Source organism: Octopus sinensis, linkage group LG10, assembly GCF_006345805.1.
Source record: "Octopus sinensis linkage group LG10, ASM634580v1, whole genome shotgun sequence".
Taxonomy (NCBI): domain Eukaryota; kingdom Metazoa; phylum Mollusca; class Cephalopoda; order Octopoda; family Octopodidae; genus Octopus; species Octopus sinensis.
In genome coordinates this window covers 5473930-5499758 of record NC_043006.1, presented here as the reverse complement: position 1 = coordinate 5499758, position 25829 = coordinate 5473930, and the positions used below count along the sequence as shown (strand labels likewise).

General features: G+C 37.1%; 1 protein-coding gene across 1 annotated transcript in view; it reads right to left on the bottom strand.

Moving 5' to 3' along the window:
- Positions 1 to 23334, bottom strand: part of LOC118765021 — a 28357-nt gene extending 5023 nt beyond the window's left edge. Inside the window, exons 1-10 of the mRNA XM_036506270.1 lie at positions 23247 to 23334; positions 20894 to 20978; positions 18345 to 18460; positions 16011 to 16137; positions 12701 to 12856; positions 10694 to 11200; positions 7444 to 9421; positions 5378 to 5533; positions 3092 to 3583; positions 51 to 262 (exon numbers count right to left, since the gene is read on the bottom strand). Coding sequence (XP_036362163.1) covers positions 51 to 262; positions 3092 to 3583; positions 5378 to 5533; positions 7444 to 9421; positions 10694 to 11200; positions 12701 to 12856; positions 16011 to 16137; positions 18345 to 18460; positions 20894 to 20929 — 3780 coding nt within the window. The 5' untranslated portion in view covers positions 20930 to 20978; positions 23247 to 23334. The remainder of the gene's footprint in view (positions 1 to 50; positions 263 to 3091; positions 3584 to 5377; positions 5534 to 7443; positions 9422 to 10693; positions 11201 to 12700; positions 12857 to 16010; positions 16138 to 18344; positions 18461 to 20893; positions 20979 to 23246) is intronic.
- Positions 23335 to 25829: the final 2495 nt, after the last annotated feature.

Sequence of the window (25829 nt, the reverse complement as noted above, 5' to 3'; positions counted from 1 at the left end):
GAAACAGTTCAGTAACGATAGCGAAGATAAAGATATGAAATATCACTTACACTTTCACGTGTTCCCCATCGTTGATCCACAATATTAGAAACGGCATAGAATGGCAGTAAAATGTACATTGCCGGGAAAACAACCAAAAAGGTGAGACCATGAATGAGAGTCCAGGCTTCTTTGGGGTGTATTAAAGCAGCGTATAAAACAGCAGTCATCAGTAGTAAAATTAAATAGTATTGTTTGAACTGAAGCTGTCCGTCCTGAAGATCTGGCCAATAAAATCAGAGCATGGAAATTTTATAACATGACATATACTCTTGTTAAATTGTTTATTACTACGTTTATTAATGATTGAAAAACAAGGTATTCGGTCTAAATTTGACGCTTTTTTCAGGCACAACTTGATGTAATGGGGAACAGCCAGCGGCATTGCAAAGCATAAAGATTAAAGTTGAAGCTGAGAAAAAGTTAGCTTACAAGGAGGAATGGAAGCCACTGGAATATTGGAAACGAGTTACCTGTATGATGATGATTCGCGCAGGGTATCAAAATACCTAGATCATGACTGCTGCTCAATGCTCTATAAACACTGTAAAGTCTGTATGACATGACATAGACAGCTTCAACGGAGACTACAAAGCCCTGGTCTGTAGAAAGGGACACAGCAGGCGTTCTGACCGCGTCCGAACGCCAGATTCCGTCCCTGTATCTTCGAACAAGACCTTAAGCTCAATTCAGACCGCTATGTGAAGCTGCTGGAGATTGTGGTCGAACTCCGTCTGGAGAGGATCGCTGCTGGAAGGCCAGATGTATAGCAGCAGGATTAATTTCCTTGCCATAGCCGGGTAAGAGTCAGATGTGGTTGCAGAAGCGTTTCCCTGACTCTCCCGGTTGTAATCCCATAGATTGCTGAGTCAGGGGTGGGGTGGGGGCAGTTTCGAAAGACACCTGTCCTCTGCCTTCAACACCCATGCTGAGCTGATAGCCAAAATCAAGGAGGTGCTCGAAGATCATCTCGGATTTTATTTTATTATTAGGATTGCTTTCGTTATTTAGCTCCGGGTGAACACTGGTTGAAGACATCAAGCTATAACTATACCGTCTTATGAGGTTGTTTACCAGTTTATCTCATGATGCAATAAAGCATTTTTTGAACTGTTAAAGAGTTTTGTGAGAATTTAACTTCTATTTCTAGCAGTCTAAGAGACCACAAAGAGGCTCCTCAGTAACTCAAAATTACTATTGCGATATGACTGGTCAATAATTTGTAAGATATCAGCTGAAAACCCATTTAACACTCAGTACTTCAGTCTATAGCAGTGTGTCTGGACCAAACAGTTATTTCAAATTTAAACAATTTGCCGTGTAGGAAACTCATTAATATTACAAATTAAACCTAGATGAGCAATGATCAGTCTAATAGGGGACATGTGAGATCCATAGGGGACACGAAACTGTGTTTTGAAGGGAAATGTCAGTATTCAAGTGGATCTAGGTTTTGTAGATGATGTGATCAGAGTATGTTTGGTGTTATTTGCTTTGAAAGAAAAATCTACAATCTTTATTTATAATCTTGTTTTACTTCTATGCAGTATTGTCTTGTAATTGTATTTTAAAATTTATGCTGAATACTCAAATATTAATTCATGTTGTTTGACTTGGAAACATCTGCAAGTCATTTGTGCAGCAAGTTTGCATTTGCACAAACTTGTATATCTCAATTATACTTTCTTAATGAATCGATTTTTGTCTTGTGTAGTTCAAATTTGAATTAACTTCCTGTTTTCTGAATAATTCCATGATTACAAGGTCTAGCAAAACATCATTGACTCATGATCCGTCATACATATTCTTGTTTGAAAGACGTTCTTTTTATGTCAAAAGCATTAATAGTCGAAGCGATATGTGAAAAGCATTTATGTTGAAAGCATTACGTTATCGAAGCGATGAAATATAAAACCTTATCCTTCTTCAAGAAATAGTATCACATTTTTGAAGTTATATTACTCTTGAGGATTTTTAAAGATATTTTCTCTGCTAAAATATTTTCTCTGCTATAATATTTTCTCTGCTAAAATAATAGTGTCACATGACACTAAAAATATCGAGATGCACATTCTTCCTCGTGGCAACAAAACTCATCATCCCCATCACATGCCTCTGTGAATTGTTCTATAGAATGGCGAACTTGAGGAGCAGTAAGAAGCAAGCTCTTTGACATGATATATTTTCCACTGATACTAATCACTCGACCAAATCCTTTCAATCTTGACTGTTTGAAATCTTTCATGATTTGAGGGTGTAGTCTTTATGATTCCTGAATATACTGTTATATAAATTTCGATAAAACATCGAGATCAGTGACTTTTCGTCACTGGAAAAAGTATAAATATTTGCATTGAGAACCACTTCCCATCGCCAACCGGTGATTGTCACGCGTTGATGACGGGTCAATACCCAGAAACTTGGGTCCGGGAGTATCACGTCAAGCTTTGCAAATATTGATAGGGCACAGAGTGTGACAATAGCCAGCTGGAGGAGATGCCTTCTTGGGGCTACAAGCTACAGTAGCATCAACCCTTATGGGTTAGCCACATTTAGGTGGCAAATATACTTCACGATTTTTTAAGTTTTATCCCTAAATATTTCATTTGCGTCTAAAGTTTATGCCTTCTAATAGATGAACAATTAAATAGTGTTGGAAACAAAGCTATCGTATAACTCACAAGAGCTTCGTTTCATTGCAACTCTGAGTCCAAACCCAGGAGAATGTGACGAGAATCGACTTCGTGGCCACTTTTCTAAGATATTTGAATTCATTGACGTCAATAATGCTATCACCTATTTATGGGTTTCTCTGATTAAGTAGTCATACAACGCACCATTTCAAGTGCTCAACTGAATTCAATTCTCCAGATTTAAGGGATATTTTATGATACTTATTCATTTTCTAAAAGCATTAAGGACATAAACAAAATAAAATAAAACTGGTAATCAGAACTACATCCAAGACTCGGTTCGGCGGAAGCTTATTTCTGGTTTGATAGCATTTACTAGGAAAATAAGCGAAATAAGAAAACATGCATTGCAGACTTACCATCAATTGTATCAACCACAAAGAATTTCATGTAACCAACGCTAACAGAGAGCACAATGCCTCCAAGGAAAATGGTAATTGCTGAAGTCACCGCTGACTGGGCTTCTATTGATCTTGTGGAACATATTACAGAATAAAGTATTAAACTACCAATGCAAAATGGTGTCGTGTATAGACATGACAAACCGAAGAGGATATCCAAAGAGATCGTGAGAACAACAACGGTCGTTCCTGGTGATAACATCACTAACAGAAACATCTGCAGGATATAAATGATATAAATTAAAGTGAAGGTTGAATTATTTTGCGTCAGTCGTCTGATGTTGCCAAAAACGAGAATTAAATTTGACATTTCTGAGAGAACCCAGCGCTTTCTCTGTTTAAGAAATTCAAGAAAAGTATCAGGACAGAATGTTGAGTTGTGTGAATATGACGAATATTCTAGCTTCCAGCCTTTTAACATCATTAAGGTACATAACCAGCGATCTTCACCTGCAAACAAAGAATATATTAACAGATAATTTGTTTATAGGACTTCACATATTTTAATTACATTTAGCTACAATATTCCCTAATAAATATTGAAAATTTGCAATTAAGATTGTTGCTTTAAACTTTCCAAAGTGTAAAAAAATATCAGTTATGTTGATAATTGTAAAGAGTTATGCAAAGTAGTTTGTGTTGTCCCTTCTCGAGATTTGCCTGGCTCATAAGGGCCGGTTTCCCGGTTTCCTTGACGTATAAGTTCCCCACCTGGACGGGACGCCGGTCCATCGCAAGTGAGCTGCTAGATGCAAGAGGAAAGTGTGAGAGAAAGCTGTGGCGAAAGAGTCAGCAGAAGTTCGCCATTACCTTCTGCCAGAGCCGCGTGGAGCTTAGGTGTTTCACTCATAAACACACACACCACCCGGTCTGAGATTCGAACTCGCGATCTCTCGACCCCGAGTCTGCTGCTCTAACCACTAGGCCATGTGCCTCTACAATGCAAAGTAATTATAGTAGTTTCAATAGGTTACCAAAACTGAATTTTTAAGTGTAGAAATAAAGCTAAATGATGTAAAATAAAATTTCTATAGTAGATAATGCATACCTAACATTCGGCAAGCCTCTACCAAAAGATCAAATATAGAAAATAAATCGATTATCCAGAAAACAATTATTCTGATTAATACTAATAGAATAATTCCTGAGAATATAAATAATATACATAGAACTGAAAATGTTTTGTGGGATATTTTGTGAATATAGCCAAATGTTTTCTTTTACTGAGACTCAACACGCTATTCCGAGTGAGAATTGGCAGTTATGGAATTCAACGTCTTTGACATATTAGTAACTGTGCATATCTGAGTATGGTAGCTTGATTTAAGAAAGTTAAATCTTTCTTAAATCATACCATATTGTAAAAAGTTCACCGTTAGATAATGAATCCTTAAATATATAATGTGCTAGAAAATGACTGGTTGGCATGGCCGGAACGGTTTTGATAATAAGTCTGCTCAGTGGAAGTAGATAGAAAACTAATCAACAAAACAAAGTTATTACTTAAATGAGTGCAATACAATCTAGAATAAAATTCGTGTAACTTACTAAGCGAGAACCCGTATTGTAATTTGCAACCGCCATTTCATTTCCCTGCATGCTAGTTACTGCATGCTAAGACTGCGCGCCTTCACTAGTCAGTTAAAGTGAGACAGTGTCACGTGACAACTTGCTGTGGCTGCCTGCTGGAGCTTAGCGGCAGGTATCTAAAGGGAAAAATTTGACAAGTCAGTCAGTCACCGGCTGACACTCGCTGACGATACATCGAAGAGGCCAGGGAACAGAAGAAAGAAGACATGCATCCAACTCCAGAGCTGAAGACACCTCCGAAAGTGGGGGCCCCGCTACGTCAAAACGGTAGAGGAGTAGGGACCGAAACCGGACGTGGTTTCTCCTGATGATGTCTTGAGCTAACTGGATCCTATAAAGGAGCTGTTGTGGTAGCAGACCACGAAACACAGTTGTAATTCCTCCCTTACTAATTCATAAGTTTCCATTCAGTGATGAATTGTTTTCACAGTTGAGTATTATTAAAGTTGTATATCAAATCGACTTTCCTTCACACGCACACATATTCTATGCACAACTATTACACATCATGAGTCTGATCTAATCCTCTACTATAATCTTATAATATCAATATAACCACTATATATAACGTAATTCGTATTTGATGAGCATGAGATATCAAAACAGAAAACAAAACAAAGGAATTCTTAATTGCATGTAGTATTTGAATTTTACCATGGTCTTTGACAAATACGTCAAACTCCGACTGAATTGGTTCACAATACGTATCCATGACATCTTGTATTGCTGTGGCGCGATACAAACTGAAACAACCCGGACAACACATGACGCAGCCGATGACATTTTGCGAGCTCTTGATCATCCAGAAATCTAAAAACCGAAAATTAAATGTTAATCAGTCAAAAAGTTAATCTTATCGTTTGTCATTATTTTATGTTATACTAGCAGTATCGCCCGGCGTTGCTTGGGTTTTTAAGGGAAATAACTATATAAGCATTTTTAGAGAGTTACTTCCCTTATATAAACCGAACAAAAATGGATTAAAAATGCGGAAAAATGATGGTAATTTTTTTTTAAATCGTAGACTCATCGTAGACGCGCGCTAATACCCAGAAGGGCTCGATATGAATCACGACTATAAGATACCCGCTTTTGGTTAAACTGCACCGCAAAATGTGGGAGTAGTTAGGAATCTAAATCGGAGTAGACAGACACACACACACAACTACAGTTTTATATATAAAGATGTGTTGTCTTAGTTGCAAAACAGGGAGTTTATTTATACACAGTATAGTGTTTGGCTACATGTGGCTACATGTGGAATGGTGATGATGTAAGGGCGTTTGCAGGTCCATAGAGAAGGAATGTTTTTGTTTGAATTTCGGAGCCATTCAACAAATAAAAACTAATCTTCTGTCTCGATAGAGCTCCCATCTATTTCAAGTAGCGTGGAGGCGTAATGGCCCAGTGGTTTGGGCAACGGACTCGCGGTCGTAGGATTGCGGTTTCGACTCCCAGACCGGGCGTTGTGAGTGTTTATTGAACGAAAACACCGAAAGCTCCACGAGTCTCCGGCAGGGAGTAGTGGCGAACCTTGCTGTACTCTTTCATAACAACTTTTACTCACTTTTCTTCTTGTTTCTGTTGTACCTGTATTTCAAAGAGCCAGTTTTGTCACTCTCTGTGTCACGCTGAATCTCCCTGAGAACTACATTAAATGTACACGTGTCTTTGGAGTACTCAGCCACTTGCACGTTTTATTTCACGAGCAGGCTGTTTCGTTGATCGGATCAACTGGAATCCTCGTCGTCGCAACCGACGGAGTGCCACGAGTATTTCAAGTAACTTTCCTTGCAGAAGGAATAGAACCTACTTACAGTTAGGTAGAGACTAATATTAATTTCAAATTTTGACACAAGGCCAGCAACGCCGGGAAAGAGAGCAATTCGATAACATTGTCCCCAGTGCTCAACTGGTACTTATTCTATCGACCCCGAAAGGATGAAAGGCAAAACCGACCTCGGCGGAATTTGATCTCAGAACGTAAAGACGGACGAAATGCTGCTAAGCATTTTTCACAGCGTGCTAACGATTCTACCAGCTCGCTGCCTTATGTAGACTGTAATATTGACAGTTTGGCAGTACCCGTAATGGGATATCTAACGGCCCATTTAATTTCTTGTACTCGGTTGAATCGATTGCTCTGACTGGACCATATTGTTTTGAATTAAGTGAACCGACTGTGACTTTCTCTGTTAAATACTTTGCTAATTACTTATAGATGCATCCATTGCAACATTAGAATTATACATCGTTAAATTAATTGTAAGTGACCTTTCTGACAAAAATGGATCTATTATTCAGATTATGCAAGACTAATATAGTAAAATATAAATTTTAAACTAAGGAAAGTCATAACATTGTTACTCATAATCTTATGCTAATTAATAAAATATTTTAGACTTTGGTCCAGTTCCACCTCCTAAAGGGAAGACATTTGTGTGTTTATAGTAGATGATGAAAAATTAATTCATGAATTAACAAGAGAATTAATCTACTGAATCTCTTGGTTTAGCTGTGTGTATGTATGTGTGTGTGTGTGTGCCATGTATAATAACAGCTTGCCATAGCTCCTCGTGACCTAAAGTTTCTGGAACGCGTGGGACACATCCATCTCATCAGATATATTTATGTCTGATGAGTGTGTACGTGTGTATGTGTTCCTATACTTGAATGCATGTGAACGCGGGAAAGAGAAGTGAGTTTAGTCACTGATATACCTTTAGCATATTCAAACTTTTGGTACCAGACCACCGGAGTATTGCAGTGTCCTATTGGCGAGGTTCTACCACAAGCGCCTCCTATATTTTTATCACGATTGCAAAGGTCAATGAGTCGAGCAAGACTCTTGTCGTCAAATTCCATATCAGCGTCCGTGGCAAGTATGTAAGTATAGTCATCAAAATAACTGGAATTCAACGATGATTTGTGCTGTGAGATTTCTGAAGCAGCTTTATAAGAAATCGGAAGCATTCTTGGAGACGGTTTTGAAATTGATGATATTGGCTCTGTCGAAGAATTCAGAGAATTTCTTTTGTTTTCTGTTGGTTTGGTGCTTTTACTGCAATGTTTCATATCATATTGCATCTTTCTATTCCAAAATGGTTTTTCAATCATGAAATGTTTTGGCGTTAAGTCAAAACTATAGTTATAAATGGGGCTGAAGCAGTTAGTAGATGGGACTGGCGCAGATTTATCAGGACATGTCACTAATGGGGACATTATTGGAAAGGAAACGGTTTTGCTAACAGATGATGTTCTGTCAGTCTGGGATATGATTTGTCTTGTGTTCTTTACCTGAAGTGTTAAAGGATCAGAATTATTCTTTTCTATACAACTATTTACTGGTTCCTTATTTATGACTGTGTGATCATCGTTCGATGAGGACACATCTGTGCTTTCATCTTCATTTCCAGAAGCATCTATTATATCATCTTCAGATGTAATTCCCGGAGAGAATTCCGAACTGTCTACCGATATTGCATTAGCTATTGACTGAATCCCTGATTCTTCACTTGAAGATTCTTCATTTGTAATCTGAAAGGGTAACTCAGAATTTACCGTCATGTATCTGGAATATTGCCTTTTATTTAATAATTCTAAAACATTCGATACGGTCTGAATGATTGGTGCCTTTGAATATTCCGAATGCATCTTTTGTTTGCAAGAAGAGGCATCAATGTTCTCATATTGAACATTATAGTTCGATTTTAACAGACATTGTAACTTTCCGAGTTCCATCTTTAAAACGGAAGAGGGATTTGACTGTCTCTTTTTATTTCTTATTGATTTCCCAGTATAATTTTCATTTTCTGATATTTTTCTGTTTGTCTCATCTTGTTTCAACGAGCCACTATGCAGTCGATCAGCTGAGCATTTTATATCACCTAACAAATATTCTGGCACACTTTCCATCGTATGAAAGGTTTGCCTGGCATCTTGCCTGAAATCTAAAATTTTACATCTATAGTTCAAAATATAATTCATATACATCACTTGACTCCAGCGTTTCTTTGCCTTAAACTTCTGACAATCCTTGAAGTGTACATAAAACTGGAAATCATTTGTTAAAGTCCAGTTCATTTGAACACCATATGGAGTGAGATACGTTTTTAAAGAGTTCAGTCTTATACTATCAAGGGATTTAATCAACGAAATAAGTGTCATCGAGTTCTTGGTAAGGCAATTATCTTTTGAACCGTTATCCATAAAAATGTGAGCTTCCTTGTAAACATATTGCAGATTTGGTGATTTTGCTACGTTATACAAACTATGTAAAAGTCTTTTCATTTCACTTTCTTTCTCATTATACATAGTGGTACAGATAAATACTTTACTTTTGCACTTCGCTGTATTGAGGTCGCCAAAGATCTCAGACTGTTGAGAGCAGCCAAAACCATCAGGGTAATAATTAAGAATTAAATACTGGTCAAGGAAAAGGGGAATCCAACTAAATTGTAGAAAGGATTCTTGGAATGGTTTCAGCAAGATGTCGCTTGGTCGCGTAAACGTTGCTCCGTAGATTAATAATGGCAAAAACCAAACTAATGCCGCAAGAATGGATGATACAATAATCCAAAGATTATAGTCGTTGCAATAATCTTCCTCAACTGATAAACATTGTAATAAGTTGATTCCAATAACCGTCGGCATTGACATCATTGATGGAATTAGCATACCTGTCGTAGTGAGTCCCATCTATGTAAAAGAGAGAATACAGATGGTGAATACTAGAAGCACGATTAAAACTTGTGGCAGTAATTTCTACAATTAGGACCATAATGTTAGAGATATTAAGTTATTTCACACAACTAACTTGACAAATACGGTCAAGTATTGTATGAAATCTAATGAAGATTTTGTGAAATCTAATTGAACATTGAAATCTGAATTCAAATATTCGATAAACAGCTTCAGGATATAGTTACACTTATTTGTCTATCGAGAAATCACTTTAGATGATAATAAGCAACTAGATCTCGTAATCTCCCACTACATAATTTAAAGTGAGTCTGGAATGCCGCCGTTTTATCACCTTCGAGGCAAAAGTCCATTTGCTCGAGATCCTATCAGCCAATAACTTTTATAGCCATCAGCTGGAAACGTCCAAGTATTTAATTTAATACCTCGGCAAAATTAACTGAGAGAAAAGGTAGTTCTGATTGTCGTGCTTAGAATATTGTCATAATTGGATGACTAAAACCACTCCAGTATTGCACAAATTGTTCTAAAGGGCATTTTGGGCAATAGCAATGTATTCTGAATTCCATAAAGTGTTGTCGACATACTGAGTTTGTCAACTTCTTTATTTTTCAACGCAAAAGATTGTATTAACAACTGTACAAACAATATAAAATTGGAACTGAGGATCAATATTCTTCATATAATACTAATCGGAAAATGTCCCTGGTACACAAAGAATTATGGTGTGTCATAATCTCACTATAGGCTTTCGATGTATTTAATTCTAAAACTATATAATGCTACAACTATATTTGATGCTAAAATTATATAATAGAATGTATTTAATGCTAAAACGATATAATAGAATGTATTTAAACTGTAAACAACCCCGACTTAGTTTTAATGAGATCAATCAATCTCGGAGAAAATTGCTCGCTGGCTGCTCATGGGTTGCAAGAGAATCACTTCACAGAAAAATAACGGTGGTATCCAGACTAAAGATAAAACGAGGGCGGACGATGGAATATTTCTTCCAAAGACAATTGCATTCTCATACGATACAAACTATGCTAACAATAGAGTTCTTGGAATTATTTTAGTTATGACAAAAATCCGTGCTGCATTTTTGTCAGTGAACAGGTCGCGGTCTTATAGCGACGAAAATATTCTGACAAATTAAACTTAAATGTTGAAGTGAATCGAACGGCTTTTTTGTTATGAATATCTCACCTAATATCAAATTTATGATATTAGCTTTAAAATGAATAAATCTAATTTTTCTGTTACCTTTGCACAAAGAAGTCCAGTTAAGACAACAAACATGCCGGCTAAAGAAATTAGGATCACAAGGATATACACGTGGAAATAGGAGAGCTGGTGAAATCCATCAGAAATAAAATCAATAAAATATAACGATCGCAGGTCTTTAAAACGTGTCAGGAGGACAATTGAAATGCAAAAAGGAACTGCGATTGTTTTCACAATTGCATACATCATTGAGGTTTTTCGGCGGCTATCCATTCGACCATCCGAGGAACGATAAAAATCCACTTGTACTTTTGGTGTCCATAAAATGGATAATAGAAGGAGGATAATAGGTAAGAGAAAAACATGTAGGAGATGAAGTTTGTATGGAGACCAGGTAAAAAGGATTCCAGATATAATTAATGGTATCAAAATACTCAAACAAAATATGGCAGGTTTTAAAGGAACTTTGGTCTTTAGATGATCGGGAGATGGGGACACTTTAAAACCACCATTGTTAATACATTCGTCTTCAAGCAATTTTGTTTTCTGAAAAAGAAAAATTGAAGTATATATACCGGCATTGGATTTCATTTGATTAATATTATTATAGCAGAAACATTGATTAATATTTAAAATGCACAAAGGATAAAAGTTTGAAACAAATTACTGTTAGAGAATATTTTGAATACATTCATTTAACAAGTGTAAAATTATAAAATTGAAAAACCCTATGATAATAGTTGCGGTGATGGCATTAGATCCGATATTATTGCTTTTTAACTCAAAGTCACCTTTGATTGAGCAGACACGGGATCGATGGTATAATAGCAGAAACCACCCATTCTTTTGTATTACCATTTATTCCCTTATTTATTTAAAACTGTGGACTGTTATTTGTGGGAGATGTGAATGTTATTTCTAGCAAGTTAAGCGACTACGTAGAGTCTGTTGGCTTGCAGGTACTGAATTAAGTGGCATTTCGAAACTATAACCTGTTTGGACCCTAATATAAAAATTCGTGCTGTGATTCAAGCTAAAATATTCTGTGGCAGTTATGTTTTTGTCTTCTCTGGGATTACTGAAGGATTGCAACTCAGCACTGAGATCCCATCAAACATAAATCAAATATATAGTGTTGTTGTTGATTTGTTCCCAAGTTAGTCTGAATTGAGCAGTTCTATGGTGCGCCACAGTCGATCGATAGACGAGGCCCAACCTACAGGCTCGTTTCCCTCTTGAACAATGTTTCCACTGAACTGGGGACCATACTACACACTCTATCATATGGAGTGTATTCCTGAGTGAATTGCGCACTTTCCGTTGTTCAAGCTATTTCTATACACTTGTATCCGGTGCTGAATATAGGCGAAGTGGGTAAGGTGTACCTCAACCCTTATTGCTGGTAATATGCATTCCTGCAGAGTATTGCGGGTCAGAGTAGCTATCGATGATAATTGAGTGTGTGTTGTATCTGGAGTGTATTTCTCCCATTCAGATGAATGGGAGAAATAGTTTTATTCTTATGTTATTGTAGTAATAACTGCAGTGTTGTATAAGTATATGTTTATCTGGAGGTAGTTTTCCCTATGGGGACAGGCATTGTGAGCAACAAGCAATATCGCTTGCATATCTTGGTATTTAGTGTTTTGTAGTTTTATTTCAATGAGTAATTGGTCATTAGGTATGGTCCAGTACCATCTGTTATGATTTAGAGAGTACTGTTTTGTGTATTTTTGTTATGTCTTATAAGTTTGTTGTGGATAGTTTAGGTCCAGGTAGGAGTGGTGCTGCTGGAAATTGTCAAGTGCTCTGTAGGCATAACATTTGAGGCCTTAGCATGATTAGGTGTAGTTTTAGAGAGCTCAGTATTCATAGATTATCATTATGGGCAAAAAAAACACTCGCAGATAACCGAAACATGTTATCTTTTCTAGTTACATGTTTGATTATTTTCCGACCAAATCCCGTCTCTCCCCCGATAAAACCATTTCCATATTTCGTTCAAACATAAAAAAGAAATGTTAGAGAAAATAGCTAAATACTTACATTCGTTATTCTTCTTTGTTTAATATATTCGTTTATGGCAGGCACAGAGTACACTGATCCAGACAACAATAGCAATATATGGGCGGGAAAAAGTGGAGCGAACTCTATGAAGAGTACACTCAAACAGGCTACTTCCAGCAAACTGGCCAGAATACCCTGCAATAGCAGCAATGATAATTCATAAAAAGAAATGCAGAACGGAAATTGTTCGCAATGTTATGTAAACAGGTCGAAATTGACAACTGACTCTTAAAATGAAAATGTCATGTGTCAATATATTGAACTATAGACGTCTCAGACAAAGCGACTAAATTCTTGGCAAATCGAACCCAAAGCACACTTTTGATTTCCGACTGAAAAATAATCGCTTATTTAATTTGTGTTTTGCTGCAGCAAAAGCCGTGTCATTGAGATTTTTCACACATTCTATATAAAGAATATATTCTAAAGTAATGGAAACAAATGACGTAATACTTCATCCTAAACCTGTCCATGGTGACCAACATTCACTAGAGACCTACGAATCTCATATGTTATTTACCAGAAGGCTCTCATTTGGGGAAGTTCGATAAAAGGAACGTTGGTTGCCCCAAACATTAACCAAGCCTTAATCTATGTTAGCACACTAATTAAAAAGTTTCTCGATTTCAGGCCCTACCGGTCTCTCATTTTTTGTGTCAGAAGTTTCCTATCGGCTTACAGTATCATGACAGGTATAGTAGGTGTTCCTTCTGCTCCATCGTCGATAAGTTCTGGTGTGACTTATGGTTCGGTTTTGTCCTCAAATGTCTTGCTTCTACGTATCATTGACCTATTTTCCACAACATCCAGTAACCCACTCTTATGCAGACAATATGTTCTTTTCTTTGTTCTCTAACGTGCAACTTAAACGCCGTAAGTTAAACCAGCATCGATTACACGAACGGAGACTTTGAGGATATCCGCAAGTGTGTGTGTGTGTGTGTGTGTGTGTGTGTGTGTGTGTGTGTGTTTGAGGGAGCATACCAATCTTGTCACTTTTCACAGCACTACACATATCAAGGAAACACGATCGCACAACGCTTCTGCTAAATATGAGTGAGAAGTCATTCTGAATTCTATTATCCTCGCTATCACTGAGAATCACTGATGAAATTAGATTCTAAACTTAGGATTGCATTTAAAAGAATGATCCTTCTCTTTCTGGTCAGAAAATATTTCAGACCTTAACAGTTGCCGGCACTGCAGAAGGTTTCAGAGAGGCCCGGCACTGAATACCGCTCTCACATCAGCGACAATATCACTAATAGGTATGCATAAATTCTGGACTGCATCCGCATCCAGAGAAGAGCCACTTCTTCTTCTTGAAGCACTCCGTCGGTTACGACGACGAGGGTTCTGGTTGATCCGAATCAACGGAACAGCCTGCTCGTGAAATTAGCGTGTAAGTGGCTGAGCACTCCACAGACACGTGTACCCTTAACGTAGTTCTCGGGGATATTCAGCGTGACACAGAGAGTGACAAGGCCGGCCCTTTGAAATACAGGTACAACAGAAACAGGAAGGAAGAGTGAGAGAAAGTTGTGGTGAAAGAGTACAGCAGGGATCACCACCATCCCCTGCCGGAGCCTCGTGGAGCTTTAGGTGTTTTCGCTCAATAAACACTCACAACGCCCGGTTTGGGAATCGAAACCGCGATCCTACGACCGCGAGTCCGCTGCCCTAACCACTGGGCCATTGCGCCTCCAGAGAAGAGCCACCAGACTCTTTGGTATTAAAGAAAATAAAACTGAATAAAATGCCTGATCCACTGGTCTACTCTCTCCCACCTCTCCCTTTTTCTATCGTGACGATAAGAACTCTTGTTTCTCGAAATTAGTGGCTCTCGTATCACATTCACTCAGACGCTCTCGCTCCAATTGTCTCTCCATTTCTGGTCACCCTTGTTATGTCCGCCTCACTCCCTGTCACGCTCTAACTGCTACACCTGGTTGTTTCCTCTCCAAAATATCAACCCTCTGGAATCTTCCTCCTGCTCATGCCTATGTTGACCTGCAACAGTTTAAGCACAACACTAACACCATCTCGTTAGTAGTGGAGTGCCTGCAAAGGCTAATGGAGACTCAGTAAGGAAAATTGAAAACATTTTTATGTATTAAATAGGGTGGACTGTGTGGTAAAATTTTTGTTTAACGATGTAGTGTAAATAATATATAACCGTCTGACAGAATAAAGCATTTCACTTTGTACAAGAGAAAAATGGAAATTTGTACATTGACACCATCTACGTTAGGAACTAATGCTTGTAAATATGACATGTATCAAATATATTTTATGACATGTATCAAATATTGGAAGCGAGTCGTTAAAGTGGTATTTGTTCTAGGGTCAACAAAATCTCGGTGCAGAAGCCTTGCAGTATATTGTGTAGCTTTTTACATTCAGAGTTAAATTCCACTATGGCCCACAATAGTTATAGATTTAACCCGTTGCTTAGTTTAACATAATTCTCTGGTATCTTGGATACAATAAGCGGGTCTGTTCTGTTATAAGAATTCAGACTAAGTTACTGGTTCAAGGACACTCTCCTTGCTCCAATTCACAAGTCTTGAAAGCCTTGTAAAGGATCTTAAGCTCTGCTTTCCCTCTTGACTAAAACATACACAAAAAAATCGATTACTAAAACAGTTGGTTAATAATAGTTTAATGTAATCAACACTTGAAATCTTAAATGACATGTGAGAATTACTAGTGTTATAAATCAGTCATATACAACTGTATATGTATATGCGCGTGCATGCGTGCAGATAACAACTCTATAAATATATTGCTATCATAAAAATGGTATCTCATTCGCATAAGAAAATTAGTAAATATAGAAAACAATGCTTCCATAATTAACTATTGGGTTGTCAAATACATTCGACTTCTTGTGAACGAAGAACTTATTATCAACCGACTTGTTAAAAATAAGGATTGAAATAAATGGTAAGAAACTTGAAATTATCAGGCAGCCCAATATTAATTCGATATTGGGTCCTGTATGAGGAAAATTTTGCCTTGGAGTAGTATCGTACAAAAAATCAATTTCCTGTCTGTGACTCAACACAATGAATTTTTAGGGTAGAGGTAGGTTAATTTAATTAACGTAGGGCTTGACTGGAATTCATTTTACCAACCATTAAAACGTTGAAAGGAACATTAGACAAAGTCGGTGCCGCAAAAAGAAAAAAAAGAAAGAAAGCAATTTTATGCAACACTCTGTAGATTTTTTCATTCTTATCATTAAATATCACTTAAATATTTATCCGTATGTTGATGTATTAAATACCGTGGAAAGATGTGACACAGTCGGCCATTTTGTCCATTTCTTGACACAAATGAAGGAGGTACCCCACACGCAGTGAGCTATGTTAAACAAGTGTGGAATTTCCAGCACAATACAAACACAGATGTACCTGTAACAGAAAGAATATAACATTAATTAGTTTTCTTACAAAATGAAAAAAAAAACCTGTTTCCTTTCATCAACAATATTTCAGTTTAAAAGGATGCAATTTTCAATTTCGTAACTCACTTCTTTTACTCCATTAATGTGACACTATACAGAAGAGTGTAATCCATGAATTACCGAAAGGGGTCAACATTTAATGTTAAACGTTAGTTAATAATGGAGGACTGCTACATGTGGTTTATTGTGGACAACTGTCTTTCTGATCAGTTAATCTCTACTTTTCTGTTTTCGCTTAATCCTTTAAGCGATATTTAGAGACTAAAAACTAAGTAGATACACGAAAACTAGTTTTGATAGAATATCAGAATTCCGGGATTAACATTCCCTTTAGAGGGTGGTGGTGATATGAATAGTGGTGGTGTTGGTGGAGCTGTTATGGTGATGGTAATGATATTGGGTAAGGATGACAATGTTGAGGATGATGAAAGCGATGTCGTGGCGGCGGCTTGGGAGTTGAAGCTGTTAACGTGGAGCAGTGGTGAAGACAGTTTGATAGTGGTAGGGGTGGTAGCGGCGGCGACGGCAGCGGCAGCGGTGGCGGCGGTGGTGGTGGTGGTGGTGGTGGTGGTGGTGGTGGTGGTGATGATGACGATGATATTAATGATGGTGATGACGAGGAGAAGGAGTAGGAAATTAATGTTGTTAGTACGTTCACTGGAGGCTACGTGAAAAGTACGGCATGAACAGGGCACGGAAACACGATGCACCCACAAACATCTAGGAAACAAGATGAAAAAAAAACGTAAACAATTGGGAAATGAAACTACCACATGAATAACAACTCAGAGAAATCGAAAGAGAAGTCAAGATCTGAAAGTGATCTGAAAGGATGCACTGAGGCACTGATGTGCAGAGCCTAGGAACAAGCTCTGAGAACTAATTACACCAAGTTCCAAATAGATAAGAATAGCGAATCGCCCCTGTGACAGCAGAAACGAAACAATCTCACGTATTGTGAGTGAGTGTATCAAGCTAGCCCCAAAACACTACAAAAGGACGATAACATGGCTAAGTTCGTCCACTGGAGGCTATGTGTAAAGTACGGCCTGAACAGAGAATAGAAATGGTACGAACATGAACCAGAAAGAGTCACTTAGAACAAAGAATATAAGATACTGTGGGATTTTACAATCCGATGTGACTCCCTAATCGAGGATCGGAAACCAGATATTGTTGTGGTAGATAAAGGAAAAAAGGGAACCAAGATCATAGATATTGCAATACCTGAAGATGCACACATAAGGGACAAAGAACGAGACGAGATTGAAAAGTACCGATTACTAAAAGACGAAATTGCAAGAATGTGGACTAAGAGGAGAGTGTCTGTCATTTCAATAGGTGTAAGGAAATATATCAAAGAAAACGGAATTGGTATGAAAGCAGAGTAAGCCCCCAAACTGCTCTGCTGGGGACAGCTAGGATTTTGAGATTAGTACTTAGATGTTACATGTCTCCCACGAGAAGAAACAACTAAGTATCAAATTTTATAACGTACGGAAAGAGAACCTGTGAGACCTCCGACTGCAAGCTGCTGTCCGTTCTCACAGAATCTACCAGAACAAACAAGACAGAACTTTCTGAGAAGTGAAACAACAATACCAATGAAAATTTCTGTATTTTCCAGTATTTTGCAAATTGTGAAAGAGTAACCACATTCTGTGTCCACCCGAAAAATTGTGGTATGTAATATTCATGTCACACCTTGAACGTCCATGTGTTTGGTACGTCATCTTACGGCAAGTGGGAGAAAATCGGTTCGTTATGAAACCTTATAAGAAGGTACAATAAAATTTCTTTTTGATGTCCTTACACCGTCAGGACAGCTTCCTCGCAATTTGACCAGTCTCTACGCAATCGGATCTCTTCTGTACAGTTCGGGCAACCTTCACAGGTTTCGAAAGTCTGGACCCCAGGCGGAAAGGTGAAGAGGGATGTGAGAAAAGAAGAATGAGAGAATGGAAATAATCCTCGCTGTCTGTTCTGGATAATACAACAACTATGTCGTGATGTTTCTGCCTCCATTTTCTTTCTATCTTCTAAACCAAATATAACAAACTATTGTTCATAAGACAATACAATCTTATCCAGGATATAGTAATAGTATAGTAAATATTCTTGAAAAAATATAAAGCATTTTCATTCGTTACTTACCAAGTAGACGAGGATATTTCTTCAAATTTATGAAGGTGCAACAATGAGATTAGTGCTACATGTCCTGTGGTCATAGATACCCACATGACAATAAAAAGCAGTACTGCGAAGCCAGCCTAGAAAATAAGAATTATATAGAAGAATACGAATCTGATTTTTGTTATTGATTTTTGCGCGAGTTTATTGTTGGGTATCAATATTGGTTAACAGCTAAATCTAGATCATACAAACTTCTTAGCGAGTCCATAGTATGAAATCTATTAAAGAATCTCGACAAAGCTCTACGTAAACATCCGTGAAATTTGGTCCAGCACTGACCTTAGCGACACACAAAACTTACATCCTAATTTTCCAACTTTTGATCCATCTCTAGCATATTTCAACTATATACTCAGCTTTTAATTTGTATTAATGTATAGTTTGGAGAATCACTATGTTGAAGACAACAATGCTTAGTATTCATTGACAGATGTATTTATTAGGAAAGGCCAAGTCTTTACACTGTTACTTTCTACTTCACGTGTTGCTACTAAATTAATTCTGGCGTGACAAACGTCAGCATACCTCAGCAAATAGTACATTTGCTGTTTCCTAGATACAACAAAAAAAGTTTCGGTTTATCTCCAAATGACCAAAACGGTGTCTGTCACCGAAGAGGCAGAATCATGCCAAAACACTATGTCTGATAGGCTGTCGTATTACTTGAAGCAAGGGTCGAAGTGTTTTTACAAACAAATACTACAGAGAATTTTTTTAGCCGAGACAAAAGCCTGCAGTGAATGCCTTTCACGTTCTGATGGACAGGACCATATTAAAAATAAATGTACACGTCTTGTATTGCCCCTCGCTACTCGTGTGCCTAAATTAGTTTCAGGGTAGCAAACCTAAGTAAACACCAGTGCAACATTTTCGAGAGTTTAAATACAACCCAAGGCCTGAGTCTAATTCTAATTTGAAATCATATCAAAAGTGTTGAGAAGAAAAGTATTTCCCTTAGGATATTAGTTTTCCCCTAGGATATAAGTTTTCTTATCTATATAAGGAATATTTATTGTTTGAATAGAGTACATGGAATAAGACAAGTTACACTGGTTAAGGATGAAGATTCGTAAAGTTGTATCGAGATAATGAAACGTGAGGCTATGTATAGCATGTGTTCAGGCTCTAAATTCTGCCAAATAAATTTCACCTTTCACACAACCTGAGTAATATATAAATCATATCCCTTCGATTTAAGTGGCTTTATGCTGGGTGGGGAGTTGTGATATAGGAAGCACTCCGTCGGTTACGACGACGAGGGTTCCGGTTGATCCGATCAACGGAACAGCCTGCTCGTGAAATTAACTTGTAAGTGGCTGAGCACTCCACAGACACGTGTACCCTTAACATAGTTCTCAGGGATATTCAGCGTGACACAGAGAGTGACAAGGCCGGCCCTTTGAAATACAGGTACAACAGAAACAGGAAGTAAGAGTGAGAGAAAGTTGTGGTGAAAGAGTACAGCAGGGATCACCATCATCCCTGCCGGAGCCTCGTAGAGCTTTAGGTGTTTTCGCTCAATAAACACTCACAACGCCCGGTCTGGGAATCGAAACTGCCATCCTACGACCGCGAGTCCGCTGCCCTAACCACTGGGCCATTGCGCCTCCACAGCTATGATATACATTCTGTTTAAATCAGAATCTTTGTCAATTAAAATAATAAGCATACAACATAATTTTGTTAATACAGTTTTGTGGTTTCTTCCCACGAGAGCTTGGTTTGAAGCATCAAGAAATACTGGTTTCAAATTTTGGCACAAGGCCAGCAATTTCAAGGGAGGGGGTAACCCAGTGCTCAATGGGTATCTATTTTATCGCCTCCGAAGGATGAAAGATAAAGTCGACCTCGGCGGAATTTCAACTCGGAATGTAAAGACAGACAAAATGCCACTAAGCATTTAATTCGACGCGCTAATGATTCTGCAAGTTCACCACCTTAATAAGCATCAAGAGATATCAACAGTATATGATACAGGTTGAATTACCATTTTCCTAAGAACAAGTTAAACCATGTTATTCAAATCTTTATATATAAAAGTGAGGTTGTGTGCTGTCTGTCTCCTACGATTTAGATTCCTAACTACTCCCATATTTTGCGGTGCAGTTTAACCAAAATCGGGTATCTTATAGTCCTGATTCATATAGAGCCCTTCTGGGTATTAGCGCGCGTCTACGATGAGTCTACGATTTAAAAAAAAATTTACGATCAATTTTTTCCATTTTTAATGCATTTTTGGCATATATAAGGGAAGTAACTCTCTAAAAATTTATTATTAAATCTCAGAACGTAAAAAGCTACAGTAACACCCTCCCCTTTGTGGTTAGCCATATTGAGATGGCTTTTATACTTTACATCTCTAAAAATGCTTATATAGTTATTTCCCTTACAAACCCGAGCAACGCCGGGCGATACTGCTAGTTCAAATATAAAATACAAATGAAACAAGTTTCAGCACGGAGTAAAAAGACATACATTTATCGTCCGCAAATGTTATAACATTTACTTACCGTTTGCCTTTGGTAGTTATTGTTCGGTGACGACATTTCCTTCTCTTCCTTTGTATTTTAAACTAGAAGTATAAACTGCTTCGTTCTTTAAAAGAATGTTTATTTAAGAAATACGAGTCAAGATGTTGGTTATATAAACGATGGAGAATATAAAATAATCTACCAGCCAATTGAAACTGAAACATACTTTCAATTCTGCTTTGAATGTTATTTTATTACTGCAAGACAAAAGTTATAATTCGTTTTGGGATTTGGTTTGGAAGATTCTTTATGTGAGTTCGTGTGTTGAAGCATATTCTGTGGTGTCCGGGGAGAGTCATTTTCTTTTTATGCTTTATAATGTAACGCACTCACCGGTAAAATTTCCACTAATTTCTTATTTTTATTTTCTAAAATTTTCGTTGCATCTTGCAACCTTTTAAATGCTCTTTTCAACGGACAGAGTCAAGACTACTGAAAAAAGTTGCAAGACGCAACGATAAGTTTAGGAATATAAAAATAAGAAATAAGTGGAAATTTTACCGTTGAGTGTGTTACATTATAAGGCACAAAAAGAAAATGACCCTCCCAAGACACAACAAAAGTTATAATATCCTTCACATTAAAGTGCAAAGCCTTTGAGAAATTCATAGAAAATATCATTTTTGAATAACGAGAGTGGTAATACAAGCAGTAGACTTAAGACAAACGGATAACGCGAACGCTTTCATTCCTTAATTAAAATCATAGTGCCGTTAGCAATTATACGTATATATAAATATTTGATATGCGCACGCGTGACTGTGTGGTAAGAATTTTGCTTTCCAGCCACATGTTTCACATGTGACACCATGAGCAAGTGTTCTCTACTCTAACCTTGAGCTGACCAAAGCCTTATGAATGGAGTTGGTAGACGGAAAGGAAAAGCGGTCAGTGTGTGTGCGTGCGTGTGTGTGTGTGTGCGTGTGTGTGCGTGCGTGTGTGTGTGTGTGTGTGTGTGTATGTGTGTGTGCGTGTGTGTGAGTGCGTGCGTGTTTGTATGAGACTGTTGTTGGTGTGTTTACGTTCCCGGACCTAGCGGTTCGGCAAAAGACTAAACGTTCTCCAAGGTGATAAAAGATAAGGATATATATATATATATATATATATATATATATATATATATATATATATATATATATGAATATATATATATATATAATATATATATATACATACATATATATATATACGTATATGTATATATATAATTTATATTCGTATATATACATATAAATTAAATGGTATTAATAATACATATACAAATAGAAGTATTTATATATGTGAATATATATATATATATATATATATATATTATATATATATATATATATATATATATATATGTCATATTTTCAATTCAAGAAGAAGCTCATGTGTTATCATATATAACACAGACTAATATTAGCAAGGCATATAATAAAAGTATAATATTTAATAATTAACCATAAAAACCTATTCAGTAATTTCATATCCTAATACACTTTATGATTAGTGATTGCAATTTAATTTGGTTACATTTCAAATATAGATAAAATATTGTCCATACACACCAGAGAGGAAATATATGAAAGTCTAAAATTTCTAATGATTAACATGAGTTCGTTTTACTTGTACTCTTCAAAAATGCAAATATATCAATGTTTCACTCCTGTCTCATTCAACAGCTTAAGTGCTGCATGTTTGTTTGAAAAAATCAGTTGTAAATAGTGAATGATAACATTTTAGATTAATCAGATTTGGAAGATTAATTTACTTAGTCTGAAATGAGGCTGAAATAATTATTTTGAAGACTTCGTATGGATACAATTTTGGAAACCAAATTATGGTTCTTTTCTGATTGGTATATTGTCTTTTCTCGTGAATGTTGTTTTGTAAGACAGTCTCACTTAAGTGATGGCCGTATGACTTGAACGAAAAGATATAAACGTTAAACATGGTAATAAAATTTTATACTGGAGAATAGTAAAGCAGCGTAAAAAAGAAGAAAGCAAGCTCCAAAGAGTCGCAGGTTTGATTCCGAATGGTAACCACCTATAGTAGAAATGTTTTGGGGGAAAAATCTAAAGACACAGTTTCTGTTCAGTTTTCTTAAAATAATTAGTGCATTCAAAAGTAATCAATGATATAAATATCAATGATCTAAAGGAGACCAAGTTTAATTAAAAGATCATGGAACTACAATAGACTGAATGCACGAAGAGATAAATTTTGGGATTATTATTTATTCTCTTTAAACAATTCTTCATGGCTTCCACAATGAAACAGAGTTTTACTCACAGCCAAACGATACATAATTACTAAATATTGGGAATAAAACAAGTTGGATATTTACCCATTCATCTATTTATTTCAAGTATCCGTTTTTTCTAAACTTTAGCAACTTCGGTCAAATGAAAACAACCAGCAGGAATCAAACAAATGTATATACTACCAAATATATATATACATATATATATGTATATATATTAATCGTAAGTGGTCCTTCTGGATATGTGATCATAAATAGTGACTTTTTGTACCACTATTAGTTAGCTTTCCGTGCCAGGTGAAACACTTCAGGCCGGAGTTGAGGGACACCCACCTTCTGAGATGTCACCGCTTCGTATTATATCAATAGCACAAAAATACTGTTTCGTTGTAACTTTTGTTTTCGCTAACCTCAAAGGGTTGAACAGTGTCACCGAATGTAAGAAATATCGAAAGTAAAATATTTCATGTTACCAAAAGTGGACGGAACGTGACCTATTATGGAATTTAAAATTGACACTTCACCGTCTCTAACGCTGATTCGTGCTCCGTACAATAATTTGATGTAGATCTCCATCTAGTAGCACCAACAATGAATTGTTTGCAGAATCCCCTATTTCCCTCTCCCTCCTCTCTCCCTCTTTTCCTTTCTCGCCCCTCTCTCCTTCTTTCCCCCCCTCTCTCTCTCGCTCCATTTCTGTGAGAGAGATTTCTTTACTCATCTATGTGGCTTCGATTAACTACGAGGGGCTACCCAAAAGAAACTGGAATTTTACAGTATTATTTTATTCACTTAGTTTTACGTTTACACTTTTATCGCCTTCGAAATATTTTCCATTTGAGGGCAATGCATCGGTCCAGCTGCGTTTTCCATTATTCGAAGCTGTCCTGGAACTCTTGCAAAGTGATGCCTTTTAACGTCTCTGACGTTTTTTAATTCATATTTTCCACATCTGCAAATTAACGCAGCACCAGCTTCCGTCACCAGTGATAGCTTTCGAGAAAAGATCCGGATCAACTTCCGACTGTTCATTCAGTTCGCGACACGCATTCAGTCGTGAATGCTTTTAATCTTCCTTGAATATGTGAGGCACTAATTTTGCTGTAATTCTTTTATTCACAATTCCTCGCTCAAAGTTCGTTGGCAGGAGCTCCAGGACACACCAGTCATATCAACAAGTTCATCAATTGTTCAGTGATGGTCCTCCAAGATCTGTTCATTAGTTTTCATAATGTTTTCATTCGTTCGCGGGGTGGGAGTCGATGAGGTCGTCCTGAACGAGGTTAGTCTTCAATCGACAAGTAACCATTCCTAGGGCGTGGAAAGTACTCGTAAGCTTGAGTTTTGCACATGACAGCGTCCTTGTAAGCTGTCTGAAGTATGGCTACTTTTCCCAACAGAAAACAGAATTTCACGGAAGCGTGCTGTTCCTTCGTTTCAGTCATAGCAAAAATCGGGGAACAGGGGAGAAGCACTGCAAAACAAAGACACATCACGTGGCAGTACAAAATCTTCACTCGAAGACGCCGATCGGCGGACTGATGCCTGAGGGTCGCGTCCAGTGGCTTCTAGCGGCGGAATCCTGAACTACAATGGGTTTGTCCCATAGAGAACGTTTCCGGTTACTTTGGGTACCCTCTCGGATGTTTTTCATTTTCCTGACAAAAATAAGAAACAATCCAGTAGTCGTTTGATCATATTATGAGCTGCTGAACGAAATATAGTCTTCACAGTACCCCCAAAAATTTGGGTGGATGAATATCTAAGTAATTATACACGATTGTACACTAACTTAGAAAAATAAAGTTGTCTAAAGAATAAGCAATCTTGTTTCCGGGTACCATAACGTATACAATCTAATAAAATGACTTAGTGACTCCTCATTACTTCAAGGGGTTTAAATTTAACCGACTGGAGAAGTAAATGAACATACACGCATACATACATATATACATAATACATACATATATACATTCATACATACATACATGCATACATACATACATACATAATTAATACATACATAATTAATACATACATACATATATACATACATACATACATACATACATACATACATACATACATATATACATACATACATAATTAATACATACGTACATATATACATACATACATACATACATACATATATACATACATACATAATTAATACATACGTACATATATACATACATATATACATGCATACATACATGCACACATATATGTGTTCGCATATAATGTGCGTGAATATTATAGCACTTACATATCCATACTCTGCATTCATTGAGTGGAATACATAAATTACATTTCCTTAGTGAGTAATACATCCTGTTTTATGAATGATAGTATATTATGTAAGAAAATCAAACATTTAATAAATTGAGAATGAAAAAAGTATGATATTAAAGGCCATACGCTCTGACCTTCCTGATTCAACTATATCTCTGGTGATGGCTATTGGGGTGGTAGTAGAAAATGACGTACTGAATGGCACAATAAAAAATGCGCCCTTTTAGAGCCTAGCCAGGCTCATGGGCCCGGTTTCCCGGTTTCTATGGCGTATGTGTTCCACAGCTGGATGGGACGCCAGTCCATCGCAGCGTTACTCATTTTTGCCAGCTGAGTGGACTGGAGCAACGTGAAATGAAGTGTTTTGCTCAA